Source organism: Polyodon spathula, chromosome 21 (assembly GCF_017654505.1).
Source record: "Polyodon spathula isolate WHYD16114869_AA chromosome 21, ASM1765450v1, whole genome shotgun sequence".
Classification (NCBI taxonomy): Eukaryota; Metazoa; Chordata; class Actinopteri; order Acipenseriformes; family Polyodontidae; genus Polyodon; species Polyodon spathula.
The window spans coordinates 4958792-4983268 of NC_054554.1; the positions used below are offsets into that span (position 1 = coordinate 4958792).

The window sequence follows — 24477 nt, forward strand, 5'->3', positions numbered from 1 at the left end:
TTAAAAAAAAAAAAAAAAAAAAAAAAAAAACACAAAAACACACTACAGTTTAACACATAATTGTAGGGCAATTATCGTTTTTGTTTTTGTACAGGCATTTCTCTCCAGCTGGAAGCACTTTCCTTTATTATTGCCAATCACTGGACTACATTTGTCTGCCTCAGGAACCGTTCCGAACAGATTTTCACAGCTCAGAAATTTTGCAGAAAGTTAACCCTGTCTTGCTTGGTTCATCCTCTTTTAAGTTAAGCTGGGAACCCAGTGTCCAAACTGAGTACAAGAACATTAGCTTTTGTAGTGGAGAAGCTAGTCACAATCACATACAGTGTAACCCTTTCTAGCACAGAAATAGCAAGTCTCTCCACAACAGCAAACTAGAGTTACAAGAAAGGAATACTGTATACATATGTAAAGATGTATTTCATAGAAACTGATTTCATTTGATTCTATTCTTACATTTCACTTTGAAATTTCTAAAGTCCTTTTACACTGAAGTTTAATATACTAGTAATCAAAACACTTGAATTATGTATTTGCCCTCCTTACCATCCAAAAATCAATAACATTTTATCCTAACACAACCCTGTAAGCAAACACTGCACAACAAAGCACATATTTGTTTGAAATGGGTTAAAATAGAAACCTCTTAGGTGTGTTGTGAAAACCTACGCAGAGAATTTTCTGTTATCTGCTTTTCAGTCCAGCAAATATTTGCATATTCTCTCTTTAATTCATATCCTATATAATTTCACTGTAAAACACTCTATTGAACTTCTGTAAATAGTACATACTAAATCACATATAAATGAAACTAAATTAACAAAATGGTGCCTTTATCTTAAATTTATGGAAGGATGGCCTAAAATGGTAGACCAGACGTTGCTATTTGGACCGTTTTGTGAAGCTAAATTGGAAGGGAGGTTAATCTGGGTCAGTAAAAATATCCTGAGTTTGTCACTCAATCCCATAAATCCTGTTGAAAAGCAGCAATATAAACTGCAGACATCAGCATGTCAAACACTGCTAATCCTGCCCCCTGCCCAAAGCAGTGTGCTAACATATCGACAGAACCAGCAGATTACTGGACATCTTCCATCAGAGTGGCAGTGACAGGGTGTTCAACTCCAGCAAAACTGGATTAGGGGAAATAATCCAGAGAATGAAAGCGCTAATGCAGTTCGACACCTGCCAGGGTACTAGAGTCTCATCACACTTCATATACCCACAAACTGTACATCCTATATGTGTGCTGACCTCTAGAACAACATTATACTTTTTTTTTTTAATTAATTAATTAAAACAATTAAAATTTGAAAAAGTTTCCATAGCTGGTTTATAAACGTCACTAGCAATCAGCACTAAACCTGAACAGATCAGAGGAAACCAAAATGTATTAGAAAAACTGCAGAAGCCTCTGCTATGTTAATTCATCTGAGTCTTCAATTCTAATAGACTGATTCTTCTTTTTAATATTCTTAGTTAAATGCTAAAGAAACCTATACCCCAAGGTTTGGCATTTGAAAGTATTACGTTCAGTGTTAAGTGAAGGAGCAGCATTCTGAACCCCATTTCAGAAGGTTGTGGGTTTAGTTTGTGCCCGTCACAGTTCCTCGTTTAAAAAAGGCTGCATAAGCAAGCATCATTTACAAAGTTTTACAAGGACTGCACTTTTAAGTTAATGTTAGAACTACTATTTGACCATTTTGAGTACTATGAAGTAATATTGTATACAAACCTGCAGTGAAATCCTTATTCACATCAATAAATGCATGAGAATGGGGTATACGCATTTTTGCATCAGTGTCCAGTGCTTTCTGCCATGACAGGTTCCTTAAAAAAAAAAAAAAAAAAAAAAAAAAAAAGTTCAGTTGAGTATGAAAAAACACCAACATCGCTGTAAGAAAAATGATATGTTTTTTATATGGATCTTAACCTGGATCTTGTTTTATGATTTAAAACACTGGATACAAACTTTATATAAACCTTGCTGGTGATTTACTGGCCTCCTTATTAATTGAAGGTTTATAGCACTGTTATTAATGTTGGGTGAAGCAATACTTCCCCTGGCTCAAGGAAGCGTGTTCTATGCTGGTGGAGCAGAGGGGTCTCTTATACTCACTTAACAACATGTTTCTGTTCCACTTGCTAAAAAACAGAGATAGTTAAATAAGCCTAATACACACAAACACATTATAAAACTAAACAGTGATTGTAAAGGTAGATGGAAGCCAATGAAAGGCAGGACTTGTTTAAAGATCAGTTCATCAGGATTAATTTACACCAGCACAGAGAATCATGCATACCTTTTTATACAAATCTTACTGAACAATTGCATCAGGTCCTTGCTATAATATGCCTTTGTTTCCAATTCCCTTGAGTTGAAAGAACTCAGTATTCAGCTTGCTAGGCAGATTGCTATCTTGGAAAGAGAAATGAGTCCTAAACGGACAGTTTAGAAAAATACGTTGATCATCATTTCACATTATAATTTAGTGGGGAGATATGTTTCAATTAGTCTCCTGAGCTCAGCAAACTGCGTTTTCAGACATAAATGTGTAACCAATAAGTATTATTAATAACAAAGTTATATTATTTATCTACTAGAAGCTTAAACCTTGTCCAAGATTAGGGCTACAGCAACTAGACTCTGTGAAACCAGTCAAAGGAATGCATTCATAATAACACAAGCACACAAAAAAGAATAAACTTTTAACATTTGAAGCAGCCCATGTTCCTGAAAACAGGAATGTTTTTTGTTATGTAGAAGCACCTATTAAAATATCAAAATGCCCAACCAAGACATAAACATTGGAACTATAAATCACTTTAACAGATAAACAAGGTAAAGAAAACACTGAAGATCTAGAAGATGAACCCTGTTTCAATTTCAGCAAAATACTACACGGGCCATCAGATAATAGGTTAAAAGTCTACTTAAACAGGCATTACCTTGTGATAACCCACTAATCAAGGTCTATTTAAAAAAACAAAACAAAAAAAAAAACGTAATTAAGCAAATCATGCTATGCAAAGGATCTTAAGCACAGAACTTGTCTGTTCAGTGTGTAAAGCCAAGAGTAGATTGCTAGTAGTTGGCCATGAAATGAGTAGAAAAAACAGAGATTTAAAAGTGTGAACGACAGCAAGTGTCCAACTTGTGAAGACTGCAACCACAAAACTGTGGACCACAGCAACACATTTCTTTAAAAAGTATTAATCCACTGTAGGACTGGTGACCGGCAGAAGACTTCAAAAGGACTGTGAAGATACCTATTAGAAAACAAAACGTGTTCTTAGGTCAGGACTGGAGTTAAAGAGATTTGCGTCAGCTCTGACACATTAAAAGAGTTTCTATTTTAAGACCCGACTTTTTTTTTTTTTCTGTGCCGGTAAATAACATCCTCTAGCAGTGTGTATGCAAATAACGAATCATTTAGGCACTGCCAAACAAAAAAAGAAAAATAAATGGTGTTAATCGTTTTTTTAAGGACAAGACACAGTAGATGAGACTGTTGTTGCAACAATAAATCAGAAGAGCAGTTTCCATGGTAACTTCTGTGTATCGGATTGACCTCCATTTCAAATAGGCTGAATCTACACACTTTCAAGCTTCAATACAGCCTGGAGGAAATCAAGAGGACGCACCCTAACAAACAATCTTAACCATAAAGAACTGTTAGGGGAAAAAAGTAGTTGCTTGTCACATTTTATTTAACACCAGTATTCATACCAAATCAGCATATTATTCCTAAGCATGCTTTATAATTAGGGCTTATCTTTATCTGTTTTTTATTAATTTCATTTTCCACTACTTATTTTTGGCATTTTCAGGTTTTATCTAAATCGCTTTTTTTTTTTTTATATACTTAATGAAATTAGTGTTTTTGATTACTTTCCACAATTCTTGGGCATTTTTGATCTGTCACAATCTGTGTGATCTTGCACACTTCAATTGTACTGTCTTTCCTTTCCTTTGCTGTCTTCCAACAAAATCCTTATGGCCATGGGTATATTCTTCTGGGGTTTTTGTGTGTTTTGGCTTTTTTTTTTTTTACATTTCGCCACAGTTTGCAATTCTGTTTTAAATTCCACGAGTGTGTAAATTATCGAACTGTAATCTAGTTTTAAATCTCACAAACGGGTTATAATCCGCCAATAGAAATGTTGGAATTTGCTGCCACTCAGTAGCTGGGGTGGGTTTAATGTGATCCTACTATATATATATATATATATATATATATATATATATATATATATATATATATATATATATATATATATAAATTTACCAACTGATCCTACAGCTTATATTACAGTATATATACGGTACAGAGAAGGCCAGGGAGGATTACCCCATGTATGGTATTGGTGTTGAATGACCTTTTTCATGTTCCCATCAGCTGGTCTCACCTGCTAATCCAGCAAAGACTGCTTAGCTTAGTATACTAGCAACCGATTCATTAAAATGAAAGCCAACACCACCCCTAAGATATAACAGATGTTTATAGCTGTGAAAACAGAAGTCACATCTGCAGGTTTATATATGATCTCTATGTTTCTGGATTGTCTGTGTTAAGTACTAGATATGGTAGCTACATTTTTTTAACTGAGGTATACCTATGCCAATTTTTATTACAGCATAATTACAATAATTAGTTGTTCTTGAGTAGTATTTTCTGTAAAGGGACTTAGTTCTGCAAGAGCAAAGAAAATAAATTCAACTGCTCCTCTTTACACGTTACTTTTTTAAACTTACTTTACAACTGCCATGGACTGCTTTAACGTAAAGTTTTACAACTCTTTTAGGAACTAAGTAGTCTTAAAACCCAGAGAACAGTGCCAGAGTAGACCTAAATATTTTATTTCACTGAATATTCAGCTATAAAACTCAAGCTTCTTCAGTTTATTTTCTTCAACGTCACACACCTGTAGAGGGTTCAGTTGACAGCAGTCAAGATGATTTTAGGATTCCACAGTGGCAGTCTGCTCTATTGCATAGTGGCGTCAGTTCTGACAAATGCCCCTCTGTATCACAGCATTAATGTCCTTTTAGATTAGCATCATTTGTTAATAAGCTCGGAGTTAAGCTCCAGCTCCCTAAGGGGAAGGATCCGATGAAATTGGAGCTTGTAAATCATGTGGTTCTGCTTTAACATATTATTAAGCTGAAATGATTGGCACATTGCTTGAAATGCTGCTGATTGAAATTTTGAAACTTTATTTACAGTGGTCTGGATTTTCACAAAACCTTTTAAAATTATGAAGAATGTCTCCATTTAAGTGAAAGGGAAATATGAAACAAGGGCAATTACAGAAAGTTTGAATATAGCACAATTTTTTGACGTTACTCAATTAAGTAAGTCATGTCTTGTCATTAGAGCACAGTGGAGAATTGGGCAGATGATATCAAAAAGAGCAGGGGAGAATTGAATGGCTTGCAGGCTCAGCATTCATAATGTATATTAATTTATCATTAAGTGACAGTCAGATGGGATATGTGCATATGCTAGAACAAAACGTTAAGTCAGACAAGGCCATTTTTAGTTACTATAAAATAATGCCGTGCCAGACAACTGAAAAAATTAATTAGACAAGGACACAATCTTTATTGCATGAATATGAAACCACAGCTTAACATTGGCGTCATTTGTCTTGCAGAAGGATAATGCAGTAAATAAGGTTTTTCCACATCAGTGATCAACTGACTTTATTATCATCCTATATGTAAATGACAGTGTCCTATAGAAAGCTACATCTTTATAGAGATGGGACTGGATATTAAACCTATGTCAGTGTCTTACCTTCCATTCAGATAGCAGATGTACGGCTCGACACTGTCTTTAATGGCACCAAACACATCAGGTATCATATCACCATTAAAACTGAAAAAGAAATATATTAATTGAGTAATGGTTTAGTTCATTTTTGAACAGTATTAAATGCAACATAATAAAATAACACATACCATTGGCCTTCCCTTATTATATGTATAATTTAATTACTTTAAATATCTGTCTGTTAAATAGAATGAGATACATAGTCAGAAAACAAACAAGCATACAAACAAGCATGCAGTATGATGAATGTGGCTTACTTTAATAGTTATAAGTACATCCAGATTCCAGCCAATTATTAAGCTTGTATGTTTCAGTAAATGTGAGTGCAAAGAAAGAATACTACCATTTAATTTAATAACACACAGATTCTAGAATTAAAAATCTTCTGCAAGCCTTGAAAAGCATTTTTCTCCGGTGCTGTTTGGGCAATAACAACTGGTAAATGTGAAAATGAAGCAAAACGATTACAATTTGAACCTGTTCACAGTTACAATTAAAGAATAAAAACATATTTTTGGGAATACCTTTTGTAAAACCTTAAGGGTTAGTCTTTCACAAGTTGTAAATGTCAAATGTACATAAAAGCAAACATCCATACAAGATAGAAGTATATGCAAAGTACAGCACAGAAAACATATGGTGCCAATTTGTGAAGCTAGTTTAAAATAAACACATGTTTAGGATGCACTGCTTTCTCATAGTGCATTGCAATGTGATACTTACTCCATTATTAAGGGTTCATCCTGAAATGTCTTGTTTAATTTGGTCCTATGATTTTCATCTGCTCAAAAACAAAATGTGTAAGTGTAAGAAAACTGTAAAAACCTTTGCAAATGCATGATATACTGTAAGGTGGTTTTCTCTTTAGTTTTATACTTGAAAGTCACATGCAAATTAAACTACAGTAAGTGGAGAAGCCCACAAAAAGCATAGCATTCAAATTGTATTGGGTGTGTTGTTTTAATATCCGGCATAGGACCAAGACTACCTGAACTGAACCAGGTCCCAGGGTTAAACAACCTATTTTCCATCGTGACCTAATAAGGAATGACCGAAATTACACCTTAACAAGTAAAACATAAGCTCATTTAATATATTTATTCATAAACTAAGACCCAAACTTATAAAGTGGAAAAACCAACCGCAAAAATCCATGTAATATGCGTGTTCGTCAAAACAACGACCTATTTTATAAGACTAATTAGGGAAAGCAGGCGATTCCACAATCAAGAAATTTAAATACCCCTCACTGCAATTAGCGGTGGAGAATTACATATCTCTCGCAATAAATAGCAGTTTTGGGTCAACCCTGTGGGTGTAGGCTACACATTCCAAAAGAAAATGAATGGCACACAAAGACCTCAGCCTGGTACTAGCCATGGTGATGAGGATGCTTAGAAGCAAAAACTGAAATTTACCAATATGGAATTGGAGATTTTGGTACAAGCAGTACTTGTAACACGTGACGATGTATTACAAGCTCAAAATACAAAACCAGGACAAATGAATAAAATATGGACTGTGCGGTGGCTTTTTAATAAACAAATGTACCACTTCGGAGTTTGTAGTATGTTGCTTATACATTACGATGCTTCATCCAGTTACTGTGCTTCGCATAATAGTTCAACTTCTTATTTCGTATAGAATAATTCCAGGCATATAGACTTTTCAAACTACAGAAGCAACAACCTTTATTTACTTACATCCATGGCAGTCAAGCGGGTGGAAAACACTTCCATTATTGTACAGCAATATGTTCAACAACAATAACTCCATACAGCTTCAAACAAACAGTCTTCAGTTTAACTATGACTTATATTTTCTTAAAGTCTTATTCAGTTACATACCAGAATGCCATATTACAAAACGACATTCTATAGACATTACTAAAATAACGGTGGAGGATGAGCCCTCATTATATGAAACCTTTTCTTTCGTGAGCCTGGGAGTATCGTTCCATCTTTTCTTAATCTCCTCCACCATTCTTTTAATAAAGCATATACTCTAAGAAGACTCTCGTTAGAACCTTGCTTTGCCACTGTGGAGCGACCTTTTAGGTGCTTCTAGGAACCTTTTTTATATGGATTCTATATTCTCTATTTGCAGACTGTTTTGTCATGTAAGCTATGAAACATGTATTGAAAACTGGAGTTTGCAAAATAATACGGTACTGGTATTACAAACCTTAACTTACAAATTGACTTGATCAACAGGGTTAAAAAATGAGCTCTTTACAAAATATTATTAAATGTTATTTTGTCCTTGAAAACAATGTCTCCTTTTTGCTGTAGACAAGTCTCCCAATCACCTTTGCTTGTATATAGTCTACTGTTTGACTGCAGCAAATTAATGCCTGCTTTTCAGAGTTCTTAAAATAATCAAGCAAATACAAGGCTTGTAGTTACCGGCAGCTTTAATAAATTAGACTGAATATTTAAGACCTCATTTGCAAAATCCCCTCCCAATTTTAGCGGTTTCATTCAGAAACCCCCCCGGAGTTACATATGCATACACAGAATTACATAAGAATCAAGGGCTAAAGCGCACAGAAACATTGCCCCACAAATCACGTTTTAAATTGTGTGTTTATGCCACTGCGTGTGTTTTATAAATCGCATCCAAGAATTCAGAACCCTCAGTTCCCATTTTACGGTCGTAAAATATGTTTATAAATCTGGGCCTAAATGACTTAAGGACTAGCCTTGAGACAACAGAGCTATAATCACCATACATGTTTTCCACATTTGAAAGCATTCACACTTCCAGAAAGTAATGTACATTGATTACTTGTTATTTAAAAAGCATGTTAGGAGATGGCATCCCTAAGAATGTCATCTTCCAAAAGCTTTAGGAACATCCAATTGCTGGGTCTCTTAGAAGTCAAGCAGTGATGGTTCTGAACAACCTAAAGATGTAAGCCTAAAACATTTCATTATTAAATATACATTTTCCATGATTTGTGGTTCTTTCTTAACTAAAGAACCAAGACATCAGTACAGCCTTGTATTTAACATTTGTAAAGCTTTTTGAGAACAGCCGATTACATCTGAGATATATAGAAGGAAAAGGTTACCTAGACTTTGATTATTTCCCCAGAAAATTACAACTGATGTTTCTTGGTTGACACTATTTGTCTTAGTGGTGAGAAGAACATCCATCTGTGAATCTCCATCGTAGTCTCCTGGAACCACACTGCTGATAATGACATCCCTGAAACAGGAATTTGAACAGGTCAGCTTGCCAGATTCACCCCATGTGAGCAGAGTGATGACATCAGCTAAACAAACAAGCAACACTCACTTCAATGAAAGCTTCACCTTAGGCTTGAAGTAAGGGGCCTTTAAATCCGCCAGGAAAATAATGAGTTCTGTCTCTGGAAAAAAGAAAGAAAAAGAGGAGAACTTAACACTGGCTACACTTGTGAAGAGAAGGCAAAATACAAAAATGCCTCCTCATATTTAGCCACAAAAAAAACAATTTGTTTTGCTTGGCAAAACAATAATTATTTTGTCACTGCTAATCAATTTTTAAAATACTATTATTTAGTTGGTATTTAATAAACAATTTTGAACTCCTTCTCAGCGAATACATTGCTTAACCCTTGGGTTGTTTGTAAGACATAACAAAAATTGTACATGGCACACACACGTTACAAATAGTGCAATGACAAGTTAGACAAGTGTTCACAGGGCCAGGAGATGAACTTCACTTATATGCCTCTTGACAGGCAAGTTCTTCTGAGCGATAATGTGTATGATATTGTACACTGTTCTCTTGGACATACTGTACCTACATGATACAGAATCCCGTCATTGACTGGCTGCGTTCTTGAACGTGTGCTTAGTAAAGTATTATAGTCTAAAATAAGATAATTATTTATGGCTGTGATACGGGTGGGAATCCTGACTCAGACTTACTACTGTGGTAGGCTAAAATGCAGCTACTGTTAATGGATTGTATTGTCTTCCAGAGGGTTAAATACTTTACATCTAACCAATAAATTCGCGGAAATCTATCTATGTAGTACTAGTACCGTTTATAGATCAAACACTGGTGACCACACCTCGCATTATATGAATTCCACTCCTACTTACACCACCAAGTTGCAAGCTGAGTTAGCCAAGCATATAGTAATAATACAAACCAACGTTTTTGCCACTTTAAACTAAAGACAACATATGCAAGAATAGGAAATGATACACTAAGCATAACAAAGATCAGAGTAATATCGACTGGTACTGACGACCTCTGATGATGAACAGGTCCGTTTGCTTGTCTGAATTAAAATCCCCAAAAGCAGCGATGGTTCCGTATGATTCAGATCCGAACAAGTCCCCCGTGACATTCTGAAGAGCTAGGACTAGCAAATGACTGGAAAAAACAACGAAAAACAACAATAAAGAGAACGAAAAGATCCACATCCTGATCGCGTTTCAATTTCAACAACAAAAACCCGGAATACTGTAATACGGTTTACGGCAGTGCGTCAGTCTGGGAGGGGAAAAAAAAACCACACTTTATCAAAAGGCTGCGTTTTTTGTTTTCGTTAATGAATACTTTAGTGATACAATAATAACATATGTTTTCACGTCATTAGTTTAAAACAATGTACGTGAATATTTAACGATTGATCGGCAAAGCACATCCTGTTTTGCGCAGTTTACGTTAGTGTCGTACCTTGTTGATTCATTTGTAAATATGGCTCGTTTGGGAGATGTCAGCTGGAAGTTTTTGGAATTCAAAGCAAGATTGAAACGTTCAGGTTTGACATATTTACGTGCATGGCTGTTTGTCATTGGTTAACAGATGTACTGCATGTCTGCTGTATACCCTGTAGGTTGATATTTGGCGTTTTCCTATTTCTCTTTCATTAATAGTGTTGTTATAGCTAAACGGAGTCAGAAAAACATCCCCTAACCCTCACTGAAGTTCTGTCTGAGCTAAGGCGGGAGGCCGTCATAAATGCTACACTAGTTTCCTATACTATTTTAAGCACAGTACTGTTTGGTCTTCATTCAGTGTGATGTTAGTGCAGCTTGCAATGGCCATCATTAACCTTTGCTATAAATAACGGTATTTTATTTTTTTTAAAGCAGTTAACATGAGCTACTTTCTTCAGATACAACTAATAGTATTACACGTACATTTGAAGATGCTTTTCTCTTTTATTATTTGCTTGTTCTGTGGATCTGACAAATAATACACATTATATTGCAGTCAAAGCCATTGCAGCATAACGCGTTTTTTGCGTGGTGGAAGGTGGAATAATCTTTAATAAATGCCGGTACTATTGTTTTGACGTATTAAACAAGTTAAACAGTCCACACTTCAGAGTAGCCTGATGAATGTCGTCTTCAATTACTATATAGTTTCTAGATTGTGTTTCCCATAGTTCAATAAGAACCCCGTAACATTGAATTTTAAGTATATATGTCTTTTATTTATTTGTGTATTTATTGCATGTTCATCTAAAAACTATAAACATGCTTAAATGAAATGGCTTTCCACAATAATACCACCGACGACAGGGCAAGTTTTGAGATACTGTGGAATTTAGAACTTCAGAGATTCAGTTTTAATTGTGGTGCAGCTATATTTTACACTATACTGTGGATCAGCTTGAAAGACACAAAACAAATTTCAAACATTTGACAAATGTCAAACATTTCCAACTATATATTCTAAAATTTTGTAAAACGAATATCTAGGTTTTTTTTTTTTTTTACTACGTGTCCAATTTGATGGAGGTGTCATCATAAACTGGGAACAGTGCAGGGAATGAAAAAGAAAAACCAGTAGGAAAGATCGGGAAACAAAAAAAAAATAAAAAAATAATAACACTATGTAACACAGTTTTTGTTCCTGGGTAGTAAGTGTTATTTCCTAATTGGTTATGCCTCAAAAGTATAGAAAATGGCTATTATTCCCCACAAACTTTGCTTTTGTGACCAGGACAGTGATATTTCAAAATAGCACTCTTTCCAATGGGAAAACGGACAAATGTGTGTCTTTTCGTTCACATAAAGTCAGAAAAAAACAACATATGAATCCAAATTAACATGTATTTATACTAAAGTAATACAAAAATGACTACAAAAGATTTAGAAGTGAGTAGTTTTCGAGATTTACTCACTGTCCTGGTCACAAAAGCAAAGTTTATGGGGAATAATAGCCATTTTCTATACTTTTGAGGCATAAGCAATTAGGAAATAACACTTACTACCCAGGAACAAAATACATAAATAAATAAGTAACAATTGTTACACGGTGTAATCACAGACCGTGTTCAAACTTTTTCCTTTTGCTTGTGTTGAGTGTTTGTTTTGTGTTTTTGCGATAACCTTGCTAACTGTACGTGCTGTGTTATTTGATGTTGATTGTCCTTAACCATTACTAACCGTTTTTGCAAATTGCTATAGTTTAGATGAAAGACGATCAATCATAAACTATACCAATTGAAAATGTCACGCTTCGAAGATGAGAGCCCAAGTTCTGGTCCTAACCAGGGGAGTTATGGTAAGTTCAACAGCAGTCTTTTATTGTTGTTAATTTACACGTCTGCACTATTTAATTGCTTTCTTGAATTTGCATTATTCTAATCTTTTTTAAAAAGCACAATGCCACTCGCTTCCATGGTAACTGTATGTCTACGTAATTGAATTAATATGAAGCATTAAAAGCCTCTGCAATATCCCACAATCATGTTAAGCTAAATCAGTTATTCTGTGTGTGTGTGTGTGTGTGTGTGTGTGTTTAGTACATTGTTTCATAGTTTAGCATTCTGTGTTCATCCACATGTAGTTTTAGCTTAGAAATGCTCCCCTTTAGAAACCTACTAGCCTGTTACTAATTACAACAGTAAGGAAGGGAACAAAACTCTATTTATTTATTTATTTAGCCAAATGGGGGTTGTGTTACTGTACATTAACAGAAATATTTTTAAAACTATTTTATAAACTTATTTTACAGTCTGGTTTAAAGTAAAGTGTATACAGAGTCTTTATTTTTAAACTAAGTGTAAGTTTATTACATAATGCAGCACACATCTAAATGATTAAATATATAGAAACAGTTGGAAGCGTTTAAGTAGCTGTTATAGATGTAAATGTGTAAGAAATAGTATAATATTTAAATAAGTACAGTACTTTTAAAAATACTCGACCGAGTCCAAATTACATTTTTGTTGCTGTGCCTTTTTTACTTTTAAATATGAAATTTGCCTTATAGTGTGCTCCAAACTGCACAATCTATTGATGTGTTTTAAGATTTTAATATGTAACAGTTACCAAGGATCAGAATAAAAGTACATGTTTGAGTGATGTTGCTATCAGAGACAGTTTTGTAAGCTATGGAGGGAAATGCTTTGTGAATAATGAAGAATGTTATATTTATTCAAAATGTTTTATTCTTTAAATTGAATTACAAACTCCTGTATTAACATACATGCACAGTAGAAAAATACTAGTGATAGACATTGGTTAAAACTCAGACAGATTGCTTGATCCCCAGGACAATTCTCCTGTGAGAATAAATATGTTAATATGTTCTGTGACTGTAAGTAAGGTGTACGATATAAATATGTATTTTAAAATGCTTTTTAGTGTGTTTTGTTCATAGTACGGTAAGTGAAATGCTAGAAATTAAACATATTCATATTTAAATGATTAGTTATTAGAATAACTGCCATTCATCCAGTTTAAAATAGGCAGGATGGTACAACATAGAATGCATCCCTTTCCATTTGACTCCATTTCCAGGAAATCATTTGTGGATCAGGATAAAACAGAGGGCTGGTCAATTGTGTTGTACGTTTAAAGATTGAACATAGATATGTGTATTAGAAATGAAAAACTTTAACTGCACGCCAGTGAAGAGAACAGGAGAAATGGCAATAAAGCGAATTAATAAAGGTTTGGGAATTATATGTTCAGGATAAGCTAGTAGAAACACTGCCTGATTTGCTGAATTAATCATTAGATATGCTGCCTAATAAAGGGAAAATGGGGAGGATAGAATTTAATTTATTGAGGCAATGCCATCATTTTCTTTTCTATATTGGAAATTAAAACTTAGCCATGTCTTTTCATTTTTTTATTTTTTATTGATGACATCTGATTTTTTACTGCAGGACAGGGTAATATATGCATAAGCCTTGTAATATATAGGTACATACCACTAGTTCTACCACTGGGTAAGCCTTTGGTTATTAAACTTGTGAGCCAATGTGATATTTTTTAAATCACCTTTTAAATATAGTAACAGTATACTCATAGATTCTACTCCAAAGATTTTGTAAATGTCTTTTTGAGGCACACAGAGATATTTTGTAATGTGTCCATAATGACAATCTAATGCTTTGATTTTGGTTTGAAGAAAGTGTTTTGGAAAATAGTGACAGAACTGAAGTAGTATGTGGCCACAAAGGTTTTCTATAAACTTATCTTCAGTCATTACAAGGCTGCATGAGCTACGTATAATCAATAGGCTGCTTCCTAGCAACCAGCAGCTCAGGTCACTCAGCTTTAGAGCAGCACTGAGAAATAAACATTTAGCTCTCTTGCACGACTTCCGTGTTTCCATATAAAGACAGCTAACAAGAATTGGTTAGGTCTGTGTTGCTTAAAAGCAGATACAATAAATAAATACATTTCCTGTTCCTTTCCTGAATTTTCAGTACCTGAAGTATTGACCCTGGCTTGATCCCATTAAAATGCAAATCACCTTGAACATGTTACAGATGTGGTCTAACAAATGGAATGTGCTCTAAAATAAGGTCTTAAAATACACCAAATTCACTGGTGACGAGATGTACTATATTGTGAATTTCTGCTGCCATCCTTTATTTGTACTAATGCTTTAGACCAGGAGATCTTTTTAAATTCTGTTTGACATCCATATTTAAATTTAGCTCGGCAATTCTGCATGTTTTGTTGGCAATGTCATTGTGGATTTGGGCCGTGATGTTGTCTAGTCTGTGCTGTTTAAATCACAGCCCCACTTAGACTCATTTTTGGTTTGCTAGAGGGAGTTTGCTCAAATATGCTGCATAAGTGGAGCTGATAAAATAATTAGTTATTTCCATGTGTACAGCATACTCTATGGGTTTGGAACTCAAAATGACTCCGCTTGTTAAGTTATACACTAAAGAATGATTAAGACAATTTTTGAAGTCCTCCTGTACTTGCTCCCTGTTCACTGTGACTGCTAAGGCACTTAGTAAAATCTGAAATTACATCCTGGTACAGTGTATGCCTACTTTAAATTTGAGGGGAGATTAATACAGATTTTTATTTTCCTTTTTCAGGCTCTGTATATGAACCACTGAAAAGCATTAACCTTCTTAGACAAGATGGTGAGACTCTGTGGGATAAACTGGACAAGTACTATAGTGCCAGTAAGTAAACTGATATCCATAAACAGCACTTGGCTTTGTTACAACTGTACTTGGTTTTAAATTTATGGACTTCTAGTCCTGTTGATCTTTTTGAAAAAAGGTCATTTTTCATTGAATGTGAACCATTTGTTTGAGCTGTATTCTTCAAGGTCAAAGCAATAGCATCGTGACAAAAAACTTAAACTATTGCAATGTTCTTCTGCATTTATTTTAGTTCTGTAAATGCATATTTTAGTGATATAAATGACAGCTGCATTTAGATATCTGCTGTTTAAACATATTGTATAGTCCTCATTATTTAAGAGCAGTTGGCTTGAATTACTAATCAGTGCACGTTTTCTTCAGAGAGGAGGATGATGGAAATGTGAAATTAATTGAAATTATTGAAAGCCTTTCAACTGTCCTGTGCTGTGTTACCACTCAAAGAACCTTATAAATGCAGCTCCTTGAGTCTCTTCCCAGAGGGTAATCAACATTCAAAGGAATATGTTAACCAAAATACTTTAGTGTCTGTCCTTCATCATACATTTCCAGCTTTGCAGTGTCAACATGAGCAGTGCTTCAATTGTATCCACTTGTTGTATGTTGTTGAGTAAATGCCAAACATTTTAAGACTTGTTGGGTTTCAACTAAACAAGGCCCAGTGTCTTAAACTTTCTAATCAATAGATTGGATGTTTAGTTCCAAGTTTTCAACAATAGACAGGAGTCCTCCAAAAGAAAACATGCTGTGAGCAAATAATAATATTTGTTTGTGTACCAGATGTCTTTACAGGACATGGCTAAGGTCATGAAGGGCGAGGCAATGTTGCCTTTGTTGTGTTAAGTAGAATGTGCGATTTTAAGCCCGTTCTGTCACAATTCAATTTCATTCTGTCTAATCTCGTCCATTCTGCAGTACTGTACTTGACAACTGTAATTGTTGTCGGGGACGAATTGTCGTGCATCCCATTGCTTAACTGAACATTTAAGTAAATCCTAGAACACTTTGCTGCCGCTTCAGACAGCTTCTTCCTTCTTTCTTTTTTAAATGATTTTGAGTTCTAACGGGAACCACAAACACAAAATTACAGTGACACTGCCAGTGAACACATGTGATTGAAAAATTCTGGAAACGCAGTCTTATTAAGCTCAGTCTAACAGTGTCTCTTCCTCTGTTTGCCCTTCATTAACCAGTGCTACAGTAAGTCTTTCTCGTGGCTTAATGCTGGGAGGTGCACAGTAAACAGAATAGCAACAATAATACATTATGATAATAACTCGTTTTCTCACAGAATGAGATTAAACAAAATTAAAGTAAATTGTGACAGAACGGACTAGCTGACCTGAGGAAGTTTATGAATGGGTTGTAGATCAGAAGTTCTGGTGTTGAGGGACAATGGTGACAATGACAGACGGGCTTACTGGCAAATTTTGCTGTAAGGTTTTTATTTATTTATTTATTTAATTTGGGAGGCATTGCGGCACGCAACTTGGGCACTCTGGCATTTGCCGTTGATGCTGTTGTTTATTGCACACCCTGCCTTTATCCAAGATGACTTACGGAGACTAGGGTGTCTGAACTATGCATCAGCTGCAGAGTCACTTACAACAACATCTCACCCGAAAGATGGAGCACAAGGAGGTTAAGTGACTTGCTCAGTCACACAGTGAGTGAGATGGGATTTGAACTGGGGACCTCCTGGTTACAAGCCCTTTTCTTAACCACTGACCCACACAACAGACCAAAGACACACACGTATAAAGTGAATGCAAGTTATGACCAATGTGATCCTACAGTATATATTATGGTATATATAAGGTACAGAGAAAAGGCCAGGGAGGATAACCCCATGTATGGTGTTGTATGACTTTTTCATGTTCCCATCAGTTGGTCTCACCTGCTAATCCAGGAAAGACTGCTTACCTTAGTATAATAGCAACCCATTCATTAAAATGAAAGTCAAGACCTCCCCTAAGATATAACAGATGTTTATAGTTGTGAAAACAGAAGTCATGTCTGCAGGTTTATATATGATTTCTATGTTTCTGGATTGTCTGTGTTAAGTACCAGATATGATGGCTAAATTTTTTAAACTTAATCATGTAACATGAAACAGTTTTATGAAAAAGCACAGCTATATTACAGATACACATTTAAGTCAGAACAAATAGTTAATAATTAAATGGAGTACCAAGGCTGAAGTTAACTAGACTGGAAAATCTTAGCTAGTTGCAAGATTAATTTCCTTCTACCTGCTTGGACTAATTCAGTGAAATGACTTGTTAGACTGAGTCACTGCTGATTTTTTTTTTTTTTTTAGCAGCAGCACATCAGACTCTGTTTTATAACTGGTAATATATGGTGTCTTTAAATAACAATTGTATAGAGTAACTGGTCAGTCTACATACTGTAGCATTATTTTAGTTGAATGGTTTGATGATATTGAGTGATTTAATTGTATTAGTTAAATCAACACAGCTGCATTGATGTTTGCCAGTAGAAACTATTACTGTAACTTTCTGTTTACACAGGAATAATGTAGCGTTTCTACTGAAAGGACTAATGCATTTTCCATTTTACTGCCTTGTTCTGATTCTCGCATCACTAAAGATGTAACTGCCCTGGAAACATTCAGTTCAGCTGCAATCTGCATTTTTTGATATGTACAGTATTTTTTTTATAAATATATATGGACAAGCTACAACTCATTCAGAATTCCCAGGTGTTGTGTAACCTCTCAATCTGCATGATTACTACTGATTTTCCCATAAGTTGTGACTGAAAGCTTCCAGTCACTGGTGAATGTCCTTTGAAACGGAAGGCGCTTTCATAACAGGTTGCTGTGCACAGTGTACAAACTATGTTTCCCATGTCCCTACAACTAATTTTTAAGGGATAGCTGCAACATTTCACTGTGAGGGTGATGACTGTTGTTGTTATGCCCTTCAGTTTAAGACTGCCATCATTTGTGGGCCCATTGTGCGTTATGCTAGCAAAAATATAGATGCAAGATGCTGCTTTCTAGATCTGTGCTAAAAGTGACACAGATGTCCATGTACTTATAATAGCCAACTCAGCTTGCTCCCTGTGTCATGTTATTTCATCCATTTTGTTTCTTTCTACAGTGTCAAATATTGATCATTTACTTGCCATAGCCGTTGCTATATTTTTTTTACAGCTTAGTTATTTGTTTTAAGTGAAATTACAGTGGTTTATGTTATCTCAAATGCACAATATTGAGCAGCATGGAAGTACATCATAATATTTAGACAAATATGATTTTCTTTCAACAGACCAGAAGAGTCTGTGAATTAAACAAAGGCAAAGAAAAGAACATACAATCATTCATTCTTATTAAAAACATGATAGACAAATGTTTGGGACACATTTCAAGAAAACGTCTCGCATTTCAAGAAAACGTCTCGCGTTTCTGGATGGGTTTCTGTTTGTTATTCATGTGGTAATGTTGCAGTGCTTCAGTGGATTTAATTTGCTATAGTTGATTGTAGGGAATGGCTCTGGACTGTTATCTATCCCCTGGTTGCAAAACAGATGCAGCAGGGAGAACGGGTCATGTGTTCTGATGTGGAGTGTAGCAATGCCTAATCTCACTGGGTGGACTTTCAGGTAAGCTGTTGATTTGCTTGTAGTCAGAATTTTTGGTAAGGCCATTCAGTCTATTGCATCTTGTTGTATTGGTGATGGAAGGAATAATGATGTATAATTAGAAACAGTGTAAGTTTCAAGATCCACTTGATAGTCATGCTCTTCATAGAAAATAATTTTAGTCTATCATTCTTTTTTTGATCTTGGCTGGACAATCTGGGTGTGGGACACGACACGACAAGTCAAGTTGCCATTTGAACATTAATAAAAGAGGTGCATGTATTTGTATAGAAGTGTCTGTGTTTGGTAACAGGTGAATCATCTGTGAGTTATGCCATTTGATCCAAAGAATTTTAAAACCTGGTTACTTAGCCAACATTCAGGTATAAATGCTTTTATTAATTGCCTAGGCCAGTTTTGTATATTATTTTTTCTTAATGCTTTTTCGAATGCTTATATGGCATTTGTCTGGACTTGCTTATAAAAAAATAATGTGTCTTTCATTTGCAGTGACAGAATATAGTGATGAAGAATAAAAATAAATTCTAAGTAGGCAGTGCTTACATGAAAGACAGATAATGTGTATATATAGCAGCAGTTTTCTCACATAATGTATAATTACATAACCTCCAAGTGTATTGCTTCTATTAATTTTGGTTATTGGAATGTATAGCCTGTGTGCTCGGTTCAACAGAATTTTATAGATGGGAAACTTGTAGCATAATTAGGACAAGTTTACTGTATATAAAAAAAAAAAAAAATCTTTCACCACAATTGTTGTTTTTTTTTATTTTTTTAAATTTATTTTTTAGTTAAATCAACCGTACTGAACTTCCAAAGCCCTACAACTGGCCTGTTCCCTATCAAGACCTTTGCTGAGTGCACTGAAGCTAAAGTCCGGGATAACTTGTACTGCGCTGCAAGCTCTTGGGCCCTGGCCCTCGCATACAGGTAACATACAGTACAGGACGATGCTGCTGTTCTCTGATTATTTCTTCTTCTTCTGTCTGAGATTAGTGCTTGTTGGGTCTGTGAAACTAGTAAATTCCTTCTATGCACTGTGTTGTTCATGCAAAACAAGACATTCATTGCAATAAGAATACGTTCTCATTTTTACATTTACCTTGTTACAGTAATTGCCATAACGGATTCCTTTTATTTCTATGTATTAGAGTTTATCAAATTATGTCTACTGCATAACGACCACCTTACTAACCACAAAAAATTGGAAGATTTCACAAACCTGCTAGGATGCCTCTCTGAGTTTGCTGTTAAATTTCTACATTTCCAATTTGTTTTGCATGTTATCTTCCCCGTCCAGGCGCATTGATGATGACAAGGGAAGGACTCACGAGCTGGAGCATTGCGCTATAAAATGTATGAGAGGGATCCTGTACTGTTACATGCGCCAGGCCGATAAGGTAAAGCGCTGTTGCATGGACTTGAGCTTTGAAAAGGATTCATTTTATATCCAACAATGTCATCTGTTAGGATTTCCAGCAACTTTTAAAATGATTTAAAACTGTTTGGAAGTAAAAGTTAATTAACAATTTAACAGGTTGTCAATTTGTGTATATATATATATATATATATATATATATAAAAAAACACACACACACACACACACACACACACTGCTGTGCAAAAGGCTTAGATATGTTTTTACCCTGCATTATGAGCATCAACACTTTACTCAGTGTTTTCTACTATTACAACTCCGACTTGCATTTAGAAGGAAGAACATTAAGTGAAATACTTCACGATCTGCCATGTGTAGCTTCACACCTACACACATAATAGCAGGTTATCATTCTAGCAAGTGCCAATGGTAATATTGTTTAACATGGTACTACTAAGTTAGTACATCTCTGTTACTATGATAAAAAAAAAAGAAAAATGCAATAGCTTTAATACCACATGTCGTAGGAATAGTACAAACAAAGCAAATACTTTTCCTAACAGTTCTGAAGGTGTCACAATGCATTGTGGACTTGTGCTTATGTATCAGTCTGTGTCACACAAATTTGGCTGCCATAGTTCTAAAAAAGTAATGAGACATTTTGCAGTCACCTGTATATGTTGCAGTTGCTTTGCAGTGAGAACTGATACTTCTTGGAAATGTATCTACAAACCTATAAAGTAATCTGCCGCGTATCTAACTGTGGTGGGACTAGAGTAAGGGTGGATATGTAAAAAGGCGGATAAATGAATCCTGTTTTAAATACCATTATACACAGCTGTAACAATTACTGTGTTCACACAATTATTGTTTTGTGATTCAGCTTTTGTTAGGGCGCTCCCATCAATCCCTTGTTTAGAAAGATACAGGGTATTAATGTTTGTGATAGAGTAGCTGTCTGCCGTGTGGGTGAGTGACAGGCAGGAGAACGAGAATGAGGTTGAAGTTGATACACCCACCTGCAGACGAACAGGATTTATTTACGTATCAACACACTGAACTCACGTGACATCTCCAGCAATGGTTGCGTACGGACCACGTACAACACAGTGTACAAATATTTTGGTTGGATCTACAATCTCTGAACTAATCAATAATAAACTAATGTTGCTGAAGAGATTGATCGTGGCAGATAAAGGGTTAGGGTGGATGTAACATGTGGATACGCAGCACTGTATGCTGATAAGAATGTCCAGACCTAACACTGCATAGATACATGTAATTATTATGTGAATACTTGTACAGCTGTGTCTGGTTCCAGCATTCTTTCATGATGCTAATATTGTACTATAACTGCTTTTTAAATAATAATAAGTTTTATTAGGTATAACATACTCACCTAAATAAAGCATACGTGTCTCTTAATTATAAGTAGCTGTTCGTACAGTTAATTAGGCTGTACAGTAATTACACCTTCTCATTTAGAGAGACATTTTTTTTTATGCATTCACAAAGCCTGGGATTATTATCATGTATCTAGTGAATAATGGAGCTAGAATAGATGGTATTTCGTAATGCGATTTTTGTCTGTCTTAAATCTAGGAGTCAAACTAATTTAAAGTCTCAACAAGAATGCCCGCACATTAAAAGTTTGATTAATAGGATTCACTGTCTCGAATGTTTCAGTGAGAATGCAGTCAAAGGAATTCTATCACAAGTGGAAGGAAATCCGTTTACATTTGTCTCGCGGACAACTAAACATACCTATCATGGAAAAGTGGAAAACTAGATTTAAAAAAAAAATTAAAATCCAAATGTCAAATAATATAATAGATCTTTGAAAACATCGGTGTCCTGTATCTGTCCTATACGATTTTTATTCTGTCAATAAAATCTTGATCCCACAAACCGATTTTTATCTGTAAGATCATTAAGTGATGACTGAAGCAGAAAGTGAGTCTGAACAGCAAGGCGAATACCTTTGTTAATAGAACTCTGATATTTCACACCCATACCAAGTTGCACTTTTATTCTTGCTATTTTGAAGTGTTTTCTTAGCTTTTGCAGACTGCTTAGCTTGAAGGGCATGTAATAAAAAAAAAAAAAAATAGCACCGTATGCATTTTGATTATTGAAATTACTTTGGAGGACTAACGATTGTTATGTGCGTCAGTCATTCCTAATAAATTATTATTGCTTGTGTGACATTATCCATAGACATGTTTGTTAAATTTGCAAACAAGGCACAATCCTGGTATGTTATGACACGCTCTGTTCCCTCTGTTATTTTAAGGTTGCTGCAGGAGAGAATGTGTTGCATAAAAAATAATATCTGGGACACCAGGGTTATTTGTGGTGACCTTGCAAGTAACCAGTGAGGGGGGAAACTAAAAATAGAGAACTTGTATGTAACACGTATTAGGGACATTCTTGCGTACTATGCAGTAGGTCTACAGTAGATATATTATTTTAACATATAGTGAACGGTACTAAATTTTGCTCAAAGTTTTTGTTTCAACCAGTTATTTTAACAATCACTGTAAATCAAACTGCAATGAAAAATAAGGCATGTTTTAAAATAAATATTTATTTCTTGTTTGAAACTAAAAAAACCTGGACAATTTCAGGGTACGTGAGGACTAGAGTTGAAAACTCTGGTCTAGCTAATCATGTTCCTTCGATTAGGTTGCTCTCGATCTCCATCTGTGTTGCATGTATTGAATTCCAGCGTCATGTCAGGTGTATTGAGTTTGCTGTTCTTTGCGTGTGTCTCTGTAAAAAGCAGCCCACATCATGAGTTGGTCCTTCTGGATCTTTTGAGGCGAGTTTGTGGAACACTCGCAATGTTTTGTGCCCGTTTTGTTTTTACTGTAAGCTGTGCAGATATTTTGTGTTGTCTTGTTCTGTATTAAATTTTGCTTTTTTTTTTTTTTCTGTTCTTTCAGGTTGAGCAGTTTAAGCAAGATCCCAGTCCTTCGAAATGCCTTCATTCAGTATTCAACATACACACGGGAGATGAAGTTTTTACCTATGACACATACTGTCATCTTCAGGTACTTTTTATATTGCATTCTAGATATCGAAATACATACTTTTAGGCTGCTGTTTATTTTCCATGACCATGAGCATCAGGCACACGCATGGTTAAGGATGTTCCTTCAATGAAAGTCAACAGCCAAAACATTTGTATGCATTTTTTTAAAAGTTAATGGTGATGGATCATAGTTCACTTTCCCATGTTTTCTGTCTTTTTTTTTTTTTTTTTTCAGATTGATTCATTATCTCTCTTCCTGCTGTATCTTGTGGAGATGATCTCTTCTGGATTACAGATTATCTACAATACAGATGAGGTATTATTCTTTGTTATAGATGGAGGCCTCTGTAATTCATACATAATCATTGTGTAAATATCTAACTTCCAAAGCTGACACAGAAGCATAAATTTTCTGTGCGAGTTATGAAAGTTAGATAATTACAGTTCTCTCTCTCTCTTGAGAGAGAGAGAGAGAGAGAGAGAGAGAGAGAGAGACTCTTCAGTTGCAGTCTCCAGCAATAGACGTGTGTTACACACACAGTAATCAGTACAGTCTCCTCACAAATACATTTTTTATTTACACCATTCGCATTGATCACGCTCTAAAAAAAGACATCTTGACACAACTTCACTAAATCAAATATAGCATCTAAAACAAGAGTTTTATTGCTATGAAGAATTTCATTCTGGGTTACAAAATGCATTTTGGTTAATGCAGTAATGGCTAATACTATCACAATCTCAGTCACTTTCTATGACCCCCTGGCAATTGTTTACTGAAAAAAAAAAAAAAAAAAAAAAAAAAAAAAGCGTGGGGGTTGTTTTGTGCTTCATTATGTATTTCACAAAGAGTAGCACTTTGATCTGAAGTGTCATTCATTTTATTGTATGGTTGCATGTATGTGTGTGGGTGGGTATTATCAGAATCTCTCCAAGCTGAGGTTGCCGCCGCCTTCCAGATCTGAACTTTATTTCCAGTACATGACAGGAATTGATGATTGTTTTTGTGTGCTTAAGGGGGTTCTATTGCTTCATATTATATTAAAGCTGCTGTCAGTTATATTTCCCCATTGCACTAGCATTTCTACATTCATAGAACATACAATAATTCAGTACACTCTTCACTTCTCCTGGCTCGGTTGTATTTTATAAAGATAGATAGGACAAGATAACACAGGAGAACCGTGCACCTTTTTTTGATGAAATTGTGCCCTGTTTGTAAGTT

General features: G+C 35.1%; 2 protein-coding genes across 6 annotated transcripts in view; one reads left to right on the forward strand and one right to left on the reverse strand.

Moving 5' to 3' along the window:
• itfg1 (integrin alpha FG-GAP repeat containing 1) overlaps window positions 1-10318 on the reverse strand; it is an 84688-nt gene extending 74370 nt beyond the window's left edge. The window contains exons 1-6 of one of the 3 annotated variants that reach the window (XM_041222237.1): window positions 10084-10315; window positions 9138-9210; window positions 8911-9047; window positions 6561-6618; window positions 5802-5882; window positions 1736-1830 (exon numbers count right to left, since the gene is read on the reverse strand). In XM_041222237.1, the coding sequence (XP_041078171.1) occupies window positions 1736-1830; window positions 5802-5882; window positions 6561-6618; window positions 8911-9047; window positions 9138-9210; window positions 10084-10258 (619 nt within the window). In that variant the 5' untranslated portion in view covers window positions 10259-10315. Of the gene's footprint in view, window positions 1-1735; window positions 1831-5801; window positions 5883-6560; window positions 6619-8910; window positions 9048-9137; window positions 9211-10080 lie in introns of all 3 variants that reach the window. The other 2 variants (XM_041222236.1, XM_041222238.1) reach the window with 2 other exon arrangements.
• Window positions 10319-10511: 193 nt separating this feature from the next.
• Window positions 10512-24477, forward strand: part of LOC121296549 (phosphorylase b kinase regulatory subunit beta-like) — a 55051-nt gene continuing 41085 nt past the window's right edge. Inside the window, exons 1-7 of one of the 3 annotated variants that reach the window (XM_041222234.1) lie at window positions 10518-10599; window positions 12257-12353; window positions 15142-15231; window positions 19632-19770; window positions 20141-20240; window positions 23164-23271; window positions 23488-23568. In XM_041222234.1, coding sequence (XP_041078168.1) covers window positions 12299-12353; window positions 15142-15231; window positions 19632-19770; window positions 20141-20240; window positions 23164-23271; window positions 23488-23568 — 573 coding nt within the window. In that variant the 5' untranslated portion in view covers window positions 10518-10599; window positions 12257-12298. Of the gene's footprint in view, window positions 10600-12256; window positions 12354-15141; window positions 15232-19631; window positions 19771-20140; window positions 20241-23163; window positions 23272-23487; window positions 23569-24477 lie in introns of all 3 variants that reach the window. The other 2 variants (XM_041222235.1, XM_041222232.1) reach the window with 2 other exon arrangements.